At 39.5% G+C, this 10,957-nt stretch overlaps 1 protein-coding gene across 1 annotated transcript; it reads right to left on the minus strand.

Annotated features, from left to right (window-relative positions):
- Positions 1-281: 281 nt before the first annotated feature.
- On the minus strand, positions 282-10,927 carry EAF2 (ELL associated factor 2). Its single transcript, XM_083585977.1, has 6 exons — positions 10,793-10,927; positions 8,558-8,652; positions 6,796-6,932; positions 5,996-6,144; positions 2,832-3,089; positions 282-1,001 (listed from the first exon to the last, which is right to left on the minus strand). The coding sequence occupies exons 1-6, from the start codon at positions 10,893-10,895 to the stop codon at positions 955-957; spliced, it is 789 nt and encodes a 262-aa protein (XP_083442103.1). The 5' UTR covers positions 10,896-10,927; the 3' UTR covers positions 282-954.
- Positions 10,928-10,957: the final 30 nt, after the last annotated feature.

Here is a 10,957-nt window from a genome sequence, read left to right on the forward strand (position 1 = left end):
ATATTTTGACATATTCCTCAGTCTTGCTATGGTAGATAGCTTCAAGCTTAATAATTGGTTCTATTGAGGCAGTGAATTTTGTACTTTATATTTTTAATGGTTTGCCCATAACAAACCCTTGATTGATTAAATTATTGCATGCACATTATTGTGCTGTCAAAGCTCAAATAGCTCTTGGTTTTACTGCAATCACGTAATCAGAAACCTTAGTGTACGCTCTGTTAGGTTATAAAGAGGAAAAATCCATAGAAATGTTTCAAATAAAAAACAGTAATAAAAAATGAAATGATAAATATTTTAATATTTCTTAAATTCCTATCAAAACTAATACATTGATCTTAACAGAATTTTAATGAAACACATTTGTGTTGCACAGCATTCTACATTTAGCTAGCAAGATGCTGAAGCTTTCAGTTAAGCCAAGTTTATTATAAAGGGGGGGAAATCTCTAGTGTGAGAGACTGCAAACTGGGAAACACAAGGAACTTCAAAATGTATTGCTGTATTGTTCAAAACATTGGCAATTTATTTCATAACATTAGCTGTAAGAAATAAAAACATAATGGGTTTCAACTGTTTGCTTTCTCTTACTTGTACATACACATGCAGACACAGGTTCTCAAATGAAACTTCAATCCAAAATGTATAAGCAAGAACTTCCTCTATGTCTAACTTACACATAGTAGTTAACTGTCTGAAACTTCTAAGTACAGGAGGTAGTAAAAGCTAAACTCTGGATTCAGCTAAAAAGAGTAAGTACCAAACCCAAACATTTGGAAGAGCCATATAAAGTTATGGCAAAAAGAATGCTGATGAACTTGAACCACAACATCGGAAAAATTAAGTCAACTTTATTATCAAAGTTGGTAACATTCCTCTGTCTATTATCAGTTCATACGTAGTGCAAAACAAATGCATTTTCATCTTCATCCAGGGAAATGATGTCAACTACCTTCAGTCATCACTGTCACTTCCAGATTCACTCAACTGGAGATCATTCCCTAAAATTTAAAAAAAAGTCATGCTATCAACTCCAGATAACATTCTGTTCCATGAAGCAGCGAATATCTCCCAGTACAGTACATTAGTCTCTTTGGTCTAAACATAAAGCTCACGTCAAACGGTGGATTCAGGTGCAAATTAAGAGCCATATTTAGAAGAAAACTATTAAGATGAAGTAAATAGCACACTGGGGGAGGCAGTTTTCACCAGGAAATCCACACCCAATACCATAGTCCCCATCTGGATCCTACTTTCTATACCACCAGCTGCTTATTTTTGAGATATATTTTTAAATGGAGAGGAGATCCAACCATAGATCTCTAATGCCCCATGGTCCAAATTCTTTAGGCATCTTCCATGACCTCTGCATTATGCACATGGGGCACATAAATCTCATCTTTCAACATTATCCAGCTTGGAAAGCTGTATTTTATTTTTTTATTGGAAGAGTTAGAGCAAAAAAAGTTGCAGGAAATTTAGCTGAGTGGCAATAGAGATCACAGAAGTTAGGATGGTTGTATCTAGTAAAGTAGTTCTGTTAGCACAAATATTTCCTTTTGCCACATAGAAACTCCCCTCCCCCTAATCCGCTCCAGGGGGTGGGGTGGGGGAACACCAATAACAGTTTTAGGGGGCATTGCGGGGTAGAGAGGGAGCAGAAGTTCCATGAAGAGCCAGAAGTCCTTGCACTAACAGAACTTTTTTAAAAATACTATCCAGTGATACAATGGTAGAAAGAACTGTGTTTCTTCCTCCATCCTTTTCCCCCAGCCACTCTAAACCACCTGCCGCACCCAGTCAATGTTCCATGAACATTGGGCATGCCTAGTCCTCAATGGGTTGTTTTAAGATTCTCTAGTAGTTTTGCAAAGCTCAGGGTCCTTCTAAGTCTGATGAAACCATTCCTCCCATGCTTGAGTGGTGCAGCTTTGGCTACATTGAACTAAGATTCAGAGAATGGAATAAAGGTACATGATTCAGGGTTCACCATTTTAGGCTGTGCTTGGAAACTAAGCTAGAGATTGTGGTAACCTCTAACCTTTCTCCATGCAATGTCACAGATAAATACTCTGCTTCCCTCCCTAGCTCCAGTTTTACAACTGGAAAGAGTAGGAGCTTGATGTTTTGGTCCTAGGGTGCTGAGACACTCAGTGCCTTGACAACACTGAAACAAACCCCAAATGTCATGCTAGGGAAGCAGATGGGGATTACCATATGTTTGTGATGACAATCCTTACCTCCTCTGCTACCTTCATGCTTTACCAGACAGCAATGGCTCCCTTTGTCATGAGGAACAAAGGTACAGAACCACAAATGAAAGAGGTATGGAATCTGTGGCCCTCCAGAAGTTGCTGGACTTCAACTCCCACCAGCCCTAGCCAGCATGGCCAATGGTTAGGGATGATGAAAGTTGTTAGATACCCCTACTGTACATAACACAGTTTTATTAGTGAATCTGGTCTGGCCCTGTTGATTGGGCATTTTATTGCAATGAGAGTTAGGCCATACTGCACTAAACGCTTAAGCAATTCCTTTTGAGATGTCTGAATGTCTCCAGAACAAATTACTGGTTTTTAATCCCACTGTATACAACTCAGCAGCAGTCAGCATCATCTATGACATTGTAAACGGCATAAGCTTTAATTTACCATAATCAGTGGTCAAAACAGCTTTTATCCCAGCTTCTGATCTAAACCTCAGTAGGTCAAACCCTCTCTACCCAGACAAAGCTTAAGTTACATGAGAAAGTTATAAAAGCATGTGGTTTCCTTTTAGATTCCTCAAGTATGAATCTCACAAGCTTCTCTGCTTCATGTACCGGTACTTACGCAGTGTGTTCATCAAGTGGCCAGTGCCCTCTCGACTTCTGTGATATCCAGCATCTACATCTGGGAAGGCTCGCTGTGAGACAGTCATCATCGAAGGCTGTAGGTGTGGCATTGACAGAGGAAGGGGTGGCTTTGTCTCTTCGTCTTCTGAATCACTAGAACTATTTTCACTGCTTGATGAAGAGGAGGAACTCTTAGATTCAGATGAGCTATCGGAGCTACTCATCTGCTCTATAACTTTAGCTTCTGCTTTTAGCTCTGAAAATAAGATTTAAGTGGAAGGGAAAAGAATTTAAGAACTAAATTCATTACTTACATGATCACAATATTAAATTCTAAGAAAATAAATAAACTCAAGAGTAGTATTTGGGAGTGACCTCAAGACAGTGAGCAAAGGAATGGTATTTATCTGTCAGTGTGGTATAATAGATAGTGTTGGAGCCAGGGTGAAATCCCTACTCAAGAAAGAAGAAGCAGAGAGGTCTCAACTGCAGAAAAAAGGAAGGGAAGAAAATTTACAGCTGCACAGGAAACATTTATTTGATCTCAGCATGTTTAGAATTTAATTCTTCCTCAGGGGCATTCTTGAACTACAAGTTTAAATCCTGGTCTCCTCTCAGGAGGATTGAAATTGGTTTCAATTGGTTGTTCAACTGAGGAAGAACTCCATTCAAAGCACATTGGGCTCAATAAATAATTGCCTGCAGACCTCGAAGTTTCTTTACTTCTTCAACAATCACTGAATGCCTTGATGTCACCATCTCTCAGCCTCACTCCACACAGTAACTTAAACTATAAAATAGGAGCACAATGTATGCCTCCTGGGAAGACAAACATAATAATCAATTCTGATAAATCAGTATTCTACTCCTTAGGTATAAAGGTAACCTTCCCAAACTGGGCAGAGGGTAGGGAGGAGAAGAAGGCGATAAATTTAATTGCCAGGCTTCCCAGACTGCTGTATCACAACATCATTAGACAAGAGGTGTTATTCTAGCAGCCCTAAAATTTTAATCAAATTAAGGCCACAGCAGCTGCCACTTTTATCTGCCACTTTTATCAAGGGTGAGTTGCTTATGTGACAGCTGATTTCTGCCAACAGCCACATGTTGATCCTTAGTCAACTTCTCCCACCACCACAACCAGTGTTTTTTCAAGCTGTTACAACAATAGGCAAATAAAACCATTCTAGGCTTAGTGTCTGCTGGGTGGCTTCCATGTAGCTAGCTCATTCCATGGCATCAAATACGGAAGATAGCATATCCTCAGAAAAAAAAATACAGCCAACACAGGCTCACATAGTGGTGGAAATGCACCCGTAAGGTATCTAATGTCTCTCAGTATTTACTTTGTAAAGCCCTTATATTTTTTTATGGACGTAGCTAAATAAGGTATAATTAGAAATCCTAAAAGAGGGTTTACAAGAATATCAGATTTTAACATACGATATTAATGTTTTTTAAAAATTGCCAACCACTTGGACATTAATTGTTCTCAGAGCAAAGTTCAGCACTGCTAATTTATAGAGATATTGATATTAGAACTTAAAGAAGTAAAGGACCCATGGTAAGACATCATGACAGATCCTGAACCAGTCCCAAATCCAATGTTGTAGTGCTCCTGTACTGTATTATAGTCATTCCAAACAGAAGTGCTACAGCACTCCTGTTTGGGGCTTACTGTTTAGCCAGCATAATTATTATTATTTGTAAGTGCATTTTTGCACACAAAGCAACTTGCTCAGTAATGCTACTGTTCCCATGCTTCTGTCATGGGCCCTAGCACAAAAGCAAGTTTCTCGATGGGAAATTATCAGGTAACACAATGCTTTATGCATAATGATGCGGCTGCTAGAATGTGGGAAAACAGCTTTGGGATTTTGTGAGTCACTCAGAACAAGTTTTAAACCAAGCTAACCAACCCTTCTAGAAGAGTCTCTCAGATTTCATGTGCCCTTGAACACCCTCCCCTGCAGCACTGGCTACTTTTTAGCAACTGTTCAAGGAAAGAAATGACAGAATTTTCTCATTATAGTTACAAAGAAACACCTGCATGAGACATTCCATTTTTTGCACTGTGTACTCAAGGATTCAGTACTAGTTATCAATAAACAGAGCAACCATCTGCCAGCATTAATTCAACATGTAACATCTTCCTTTCCTGCTGCTTGCCCCAACTTTTCAGCAGGAAGTTCAGCTGGCCAAATGAACACAGTATGACATTCTACTAAGTTACTTTTAAGCCACCAGAAGCATTTATTTAGAGTGACTGCATGTAGAATAAGGTATTACCCATAATCCTTTCCTCATGGTGCACATTATATTTTAAGGCAGCCATGTATTGCCAGTTATCTGGTCACCCAAGGCTCTGAAAGGTGTACCTAAGCAACCAGGATACTTTTTAAATTTGTAAAGTTTTTAGGTTAATGCTCTAAAAGAATCTTGCCCTCAGGGTTATGAAGGAAATCTTATAAATATATGACTAAGCTTGCCTTAAACAACATATAGCAAAATTATGTAATTGGCAGGTACACATCGGGTAAGGAAATGAGACCATTTCAAGCAATTAAGGGAAGAAGACGAGGATAGGGACCTAATGATATATGTAAGCTGTTAGCAATCATTGGACTAAGATGGAAGGAAGACCCAATGATAGACCAACACTAACAGAACAGTACACTGTTGTCATTAGCCTTTTTATGTCATACCATACTACTTTTTCTGGTGGTAGCTGGGATGGTAGAGATAAATAAGGTCAGAGCAGGGGATTTGTAGCCAGTGACTACTTCAAGACAATATAGGGTTAGAAAAACTGCAACACAAGCATATTTCTCGCTGAGGTGGTAAATCTATGTATGGGCTGTACCACTTCAGACTACAAAGGAGCGGTTCCTGTAGTTGAATGCTCCTCCACAGAAAAAAACGATTCCTTCACATAGAAAACTGGAATGTTAGGGAACAGCTAGGTTAGAACCTTCCCACCATTATGCATTCTTCTACATGCTGGGGCAGGGAGTGAGAGGGAAGCATTCAGTCATGTGAGCTGCAAAGACTAGACAAGCTTACCACATCAATTAAAATTAGGTCATGGACTCCAACCTCAAAACCTTCAAACTACAGAATAATTTAAGACTCTGAACAATATGAGATTCAATTACAACTTACCTCTTTCAATATCATCCATAGGAGAAGGTGGTGGAGACATCTTCTCTTTTGGTGGAGAACATTTAACACTATTTGGAATCTTATTTGCATTTCGAATTAGCTGTTGCTGTTGCCCAATACGAGACTGGACCTTACTGCTTCCTTCACCTCTGTATGAAAGGGTTGAAAAACAAAGTTGTATCTGTGAATTCTATAAAGCCATTTCTTTTGTTTCCAAGTAGTTTTAGAAGAACTGATTTTTCACCACTTTTGATGGATAATAAGAAAGCTCTTATGTGCAGTACTTAACAAATGCTAAGTCTGTGCAGGTTCCAGTGAAATGTTCTCCAAACACCACCCCAAAAATGCAAACAAATTGAACTGGGTGATGATATCCAATGTTACTTTCTGAGTTGAAATCAATAGGCTTACGGAACTAGGTCACAAGACAAACCAGGAGTAGTAAATCAAGAACTTTGGTTACAGATTCTGGTTTGTCTGGAGTGAGACAAGCCACAAGCCCTAGTTTCAACTTATTGTCAAATCAAACTATGGCTTAACCCCAGGTAGTATGATAGCAACAGGGCAGGGGGAGGAGTGCAGCAGCCGTGATCTTCATTCTGGGAACTCACACATATGCATGCTTGTGCAAAGCCATGGTTTGGCTTAGTGTTACATGTGAACTAGGTCATTTCTTCAGTCTCTTTCTTAAAAGAAAGTAGCAGTCAGTTTTTCTTCTTCCTAATTTAGACAAAATTGCTTTTACTATGGAATTTTCATAATGAGTAAGAAAACAAGAGTGTTTCCAATTTTCCACCCACCTGGTTTTCTTCACAGTGATATTGCTACTAAGTTTCTCTAGTCTACATTCTCCAGTGTCATGGTTAATTATCAAGATGCATTCTTTTTGGTATGGCTTCTTGGAACCTTTGAAAACTGTTACTGGTGGAGTAGAACCCTATTTTAAATCAAAAGAAAATTACTCCTACTACAAGCACTTCTAGAACTGCTTTTTTAAAGAGTCTATTTCATGATTTAAAATCCTGCACTTTTCACAACACACTGTGCTAACAGCATTATTATAAGAAGGCAGAGAATGAAGCCAGTTTTGCTACAGTGATTTTGCAGGACTCCAAGATTTATTACAAAATATGGTCTCAATATGAAAATGGATTGACTTTTCATTGACCAAGTGGCTTTTTTTTCTTTTTTAGTTCTTTCAAGTTTCCTCTCAAGATGCTGAATTCCATCCAGTTGAAAGCTGACTCATTCTCCTAACCTGTCATATAACCAAATAAAATTTCAACCAACTCCTTTATTAACATATTCTATCAATTATGAAGCGGTAATAAAAAAGCAAGTGCTTGTTGGCACCAGTAACCATCAATCACCACCAACAAAGATTGAACTATACTCCCTTCATCTTTTGTTCTTAAAATCTATACCAGAATATGGGGAAAGGGAAACTATCACAGAACACTGCGCTTATTGTTGTCAGGGTTGCATATAGCCTTTTCCCAATCCATTTTGATCACTTTAACACAACCATTTGAGCTTTCTAGCCTGCCAATTATTTACTGAGGATATTTTTTGGCATATTTAAGAAAATGAACATTAAGCTATCTCATAATAAGTTTCACAACATAGCCTCAAAAAAGTCACTCCTATCAGAGAATTGCAAACATCTCTCATGAAACAAAGATTATAAACACCACAAAATTGTTTTTGGCCAAATACTAGTGTGAATAAGAGAAATAATTAATGGAAAATGAAGAACAGGTCAGGGAGGTGACAAGGCTTTTTTCCCACATAAATATGACCATGCAGCTTACAACATAACAGCAAAAATATGTATCAATACATCAGGGGTAGAGAGACTCCAGCCCGCAGAACTAATCAGGCTCTGTATGGGTCCCAGTTTGGTCTGTGAAGCTGTTCCTCCCACCTGTCCCATGACAGGCATCCTACTGTCAGAGGCAGTATGCTGTACCCAGTTACTGTACTGGGAATCACAAATGGGCAGGTATGGATGTGGTTCAAAAGAAACAACAAGGAACTGAAAGTAATCCTCCGATTGTTCCTTTGCAAGCAGGGTTCATCGACAGAGAAACCCACTGGGATCAGTTGCCCTAGAAAGGTCTCCATCAAGAACTCCCTAGTGCCGTCTGGGAGGCAAAGCATTTTGCAAGCAAGGATGTTATTGTGCCATCAGATGATTGGCAGGTGGACGGCTCTACCTATGTGTCAAAGCTACCCAAAGTGTGTGTGGCAGGGTTGAAAGAGATAAGAATCAATAAAGTGAACAGTACAGATATGCCTTCCTCAGTGTTGAACTCTGATTGGCTGTGCCTTCCAAATGTATGACCATTGCATTTTAATGAAGTGAAATGATGATGATGATTTATAACCCACCCAGGTGGATTTCCCCATCCACCCAGTAAATATGTGAAGTAGAATACATTGGTTTAACACCGGCACAACCATAGCATATGTTATTGCCACATTCTTCATGTATTTACAAAAGAGTGCCACAGTTTAAGAATCAGCTAGACTCCTCCCCTCAAAGGGAACAGAAAATCTCACCTCAATATTTGGCAGAGTTATTGTCACCTGTTCACCTTTACCAACTTCAAGATCTCCTTCACAAGATGTATCAATGGATGCTGGTTTGAAATCATCTAAGTAAAAAAAGTTACAGTTACATATATTAGGTCATGTTTTTCACTACTCCCTTAATCAGCGATCCTGTCACAAGGCGAAGGTGAGGGTGCTGGATCATTCTGTTCATAGCTTCTCTAATGCTGGTTTGCCTGCCACATTCAGTTACATTATTATCCAAAAGACTGCAAAATGTGCACAGACCAGAAGGTTTTCTTAATACCTATCATATATTCACCACACGTAGGAGCTGTACAAATTCACCAAGATATGCTGAATGATTTTTAAATAGAGCACTGAAATTCACTTGCACCTAATTTTCAAGAGAAAATAATGGAAAACTAAGGTTCACGAACTTTCAGACCTAAAGACAAATATTGCCCAAGTACAAATGAAATTACCCCAAATCCTTGTAACAAGTAGAACTCTCAATAGTTACATATATAGTGATTTTAATCCTTCTACTGAAACACAGTAATGCTCTAAAAGATTAAGTTTCAGCTTTATTTTCTATTTTGTAGCCTTCTGCATTCTATTATGGTCCAAAGAAACAGGATCTACCAAGAGTTTCTGACTTACCATAGGCATTAGTAAAATAAAATATTGAATTTGCTGACACCCAGTTAGGTCAGGACAATGTGACACATAACTTTTCTTTCTTTCTCTTCCTTCCTTCCTTCCTTCCTTCCTTCCTTCCTTCCTTCCTTTGCTTGCTTTAAAAACATACTGCTTTCTTGAAATATTTCAAAATAGTATACTAAAAATACACTTGTTACTGCCAGTTTGGTCTTGATCCTGTTAACTAAGCCTGTTAATTATTGACACTGTAACAAAGTGTTTAAGTTTTAAATAGATCTCAAACTTCCACATGGCTAGGAACTAGCTTCAACTCCAAATTAACAGGTCTTTTTAAAAGCCAATTCAAACCCATACACTACTATTCTGAATTCCCAAGGGAGTAAACACCATCACCATTGGGCTTGCTTCCAAATAAGCATGTAAAAGATTGCAGTGTAAATGCAGCCATGTTTTAATGAGTTGCTAAGATCTCCTTTTGGCATTGTGTTTGTAATACTTATATTATAGGTTGCATGTATTACCCTGAGCTCCATTGGAAGAGTGATACTTAAATTCATTAAAAGCCACAAATGCACGAAATATTTAGATATTTGAAAGCTAAATGTTGCCTACATCTAGTGAGCATGGAAGCCATGATTTCTGAGAGTGAGTGCCTGGCTTTTGCTCCTCTGTGAACTTAGAAGAGTTCATGAGCATGAGATACATATATACATCACCTACAAAAAGAAGTGCATGGCTTTGTTTTATATTCCCTAGCTGCAATACCTTAAACAGTCTCTTGCCTTAATTTAAAAAAAAAATCAAACTCACAACAACCTATAGTTATGCTCATCTTTATATCATTGCTGTGGTAGAGACTGTTGTTGGGCAATATCCAGGCACTCTACTCATCCCCTGTGCCTCCTCTCCCCAAACACACCAAAATACCTCAGATCTCCCCATTTCCATGCAGACCTTCTAATTAGATTTGACAGGTCACCTTTGGTTTTCTTCGTCCCTTTTAAGAACACAATGGGTTCTTAAAGTTCACTGGATGTCACTGGATGCTGAATTTAATATTTCTGATAGGTTTAAAAGTATGGAGCTTTATCATATTGAGCAAATAAAGGCATTTTTTTTAAAAAAAAGCCTTATTCCTTTCTTGAACTCTTACAATGGTAGACACAGTGACAGCTTCTTTCCCTCAATTTGTTCGTGGTATTTGCGTAAACAATTACCCCCCCCCCCAAAAAAAAAAATTCCCGCAGCAAGTCCAAAGTGCCCGTCGCTTCCAAAATTTCTGACTTAGCTCTAGATGAAGCACTTTGGTTCCTTTCCAAACAGATGCCAACCTTCCTGCTTCCAACATAATAGCAGTGATGACGACGGCGATTAGCAAGTTACCACCCATCGTTATGACATATACACCAGCTATGAAGTTGTCGGGCGTTCACTTACGAGGGAGCCATCTCTCCTCACCCAAACTCTTCCCCACCTCGCGACGCCAACCTGGACGGGATCGAGGCGCCCGCCTGCCTCCCTCCCTGCCTGCCTGCCTGGCAGCCCCTGCTGCTTCCCAGCCGGCGCGCTCTGCTCACTCACAGCGCACGGTGTGGAAGGCGCAGCGCGGCTGCCTCTCGAAGCTCTCGCCCAGCAGCAGGGCGCGCTCCTTGCAGTCGAAGATCGGCGGGGCCGCCCCGTTCATCCCCGAGCCGCCCGCTCCTGCCTCTCTCTCTTTTCTCTCTCTCACACAGACCAGCGCGCAAC

Source organism: Podarcis filfolensis (genome assembly GCF_964270895.1).
Source record: "Podarcis filfolensis genome assembly, chromosome: 1".
Classification (NCBI taxonomy): domain Eukaryota; kingdom Metazoa; phylum Chordata; class Lepidosauria; order Squamata; family Lacertidae; genus Podarcis; species Podarcis filfolensis.

Bases quoted from the DNA above. Each gene is read 5' to 3' on its own strand.
- EAF2 (XM_083585977.1), bottom strand. From the start codon at position 10,895: ATGAACGGGGCGGCCCCGCCGATCTTCGACTGCAAGGAGCGCGCCCTG. The intron at 6,933-8,557 runs GTGAGATTTTCT...GATTTAAAATAG, and splicing joins TAACTCTGCCAAATATTGAG to GGTTCTACTCCACCAGTAAC. The intron at 6,145-6,795 runs GTGGGTGGAAAA...CCTTTCATACAG, and splicing joins ATCACTGTGAAGAAAACCAG to AGGTGAAGGAAGCAGTAAGG.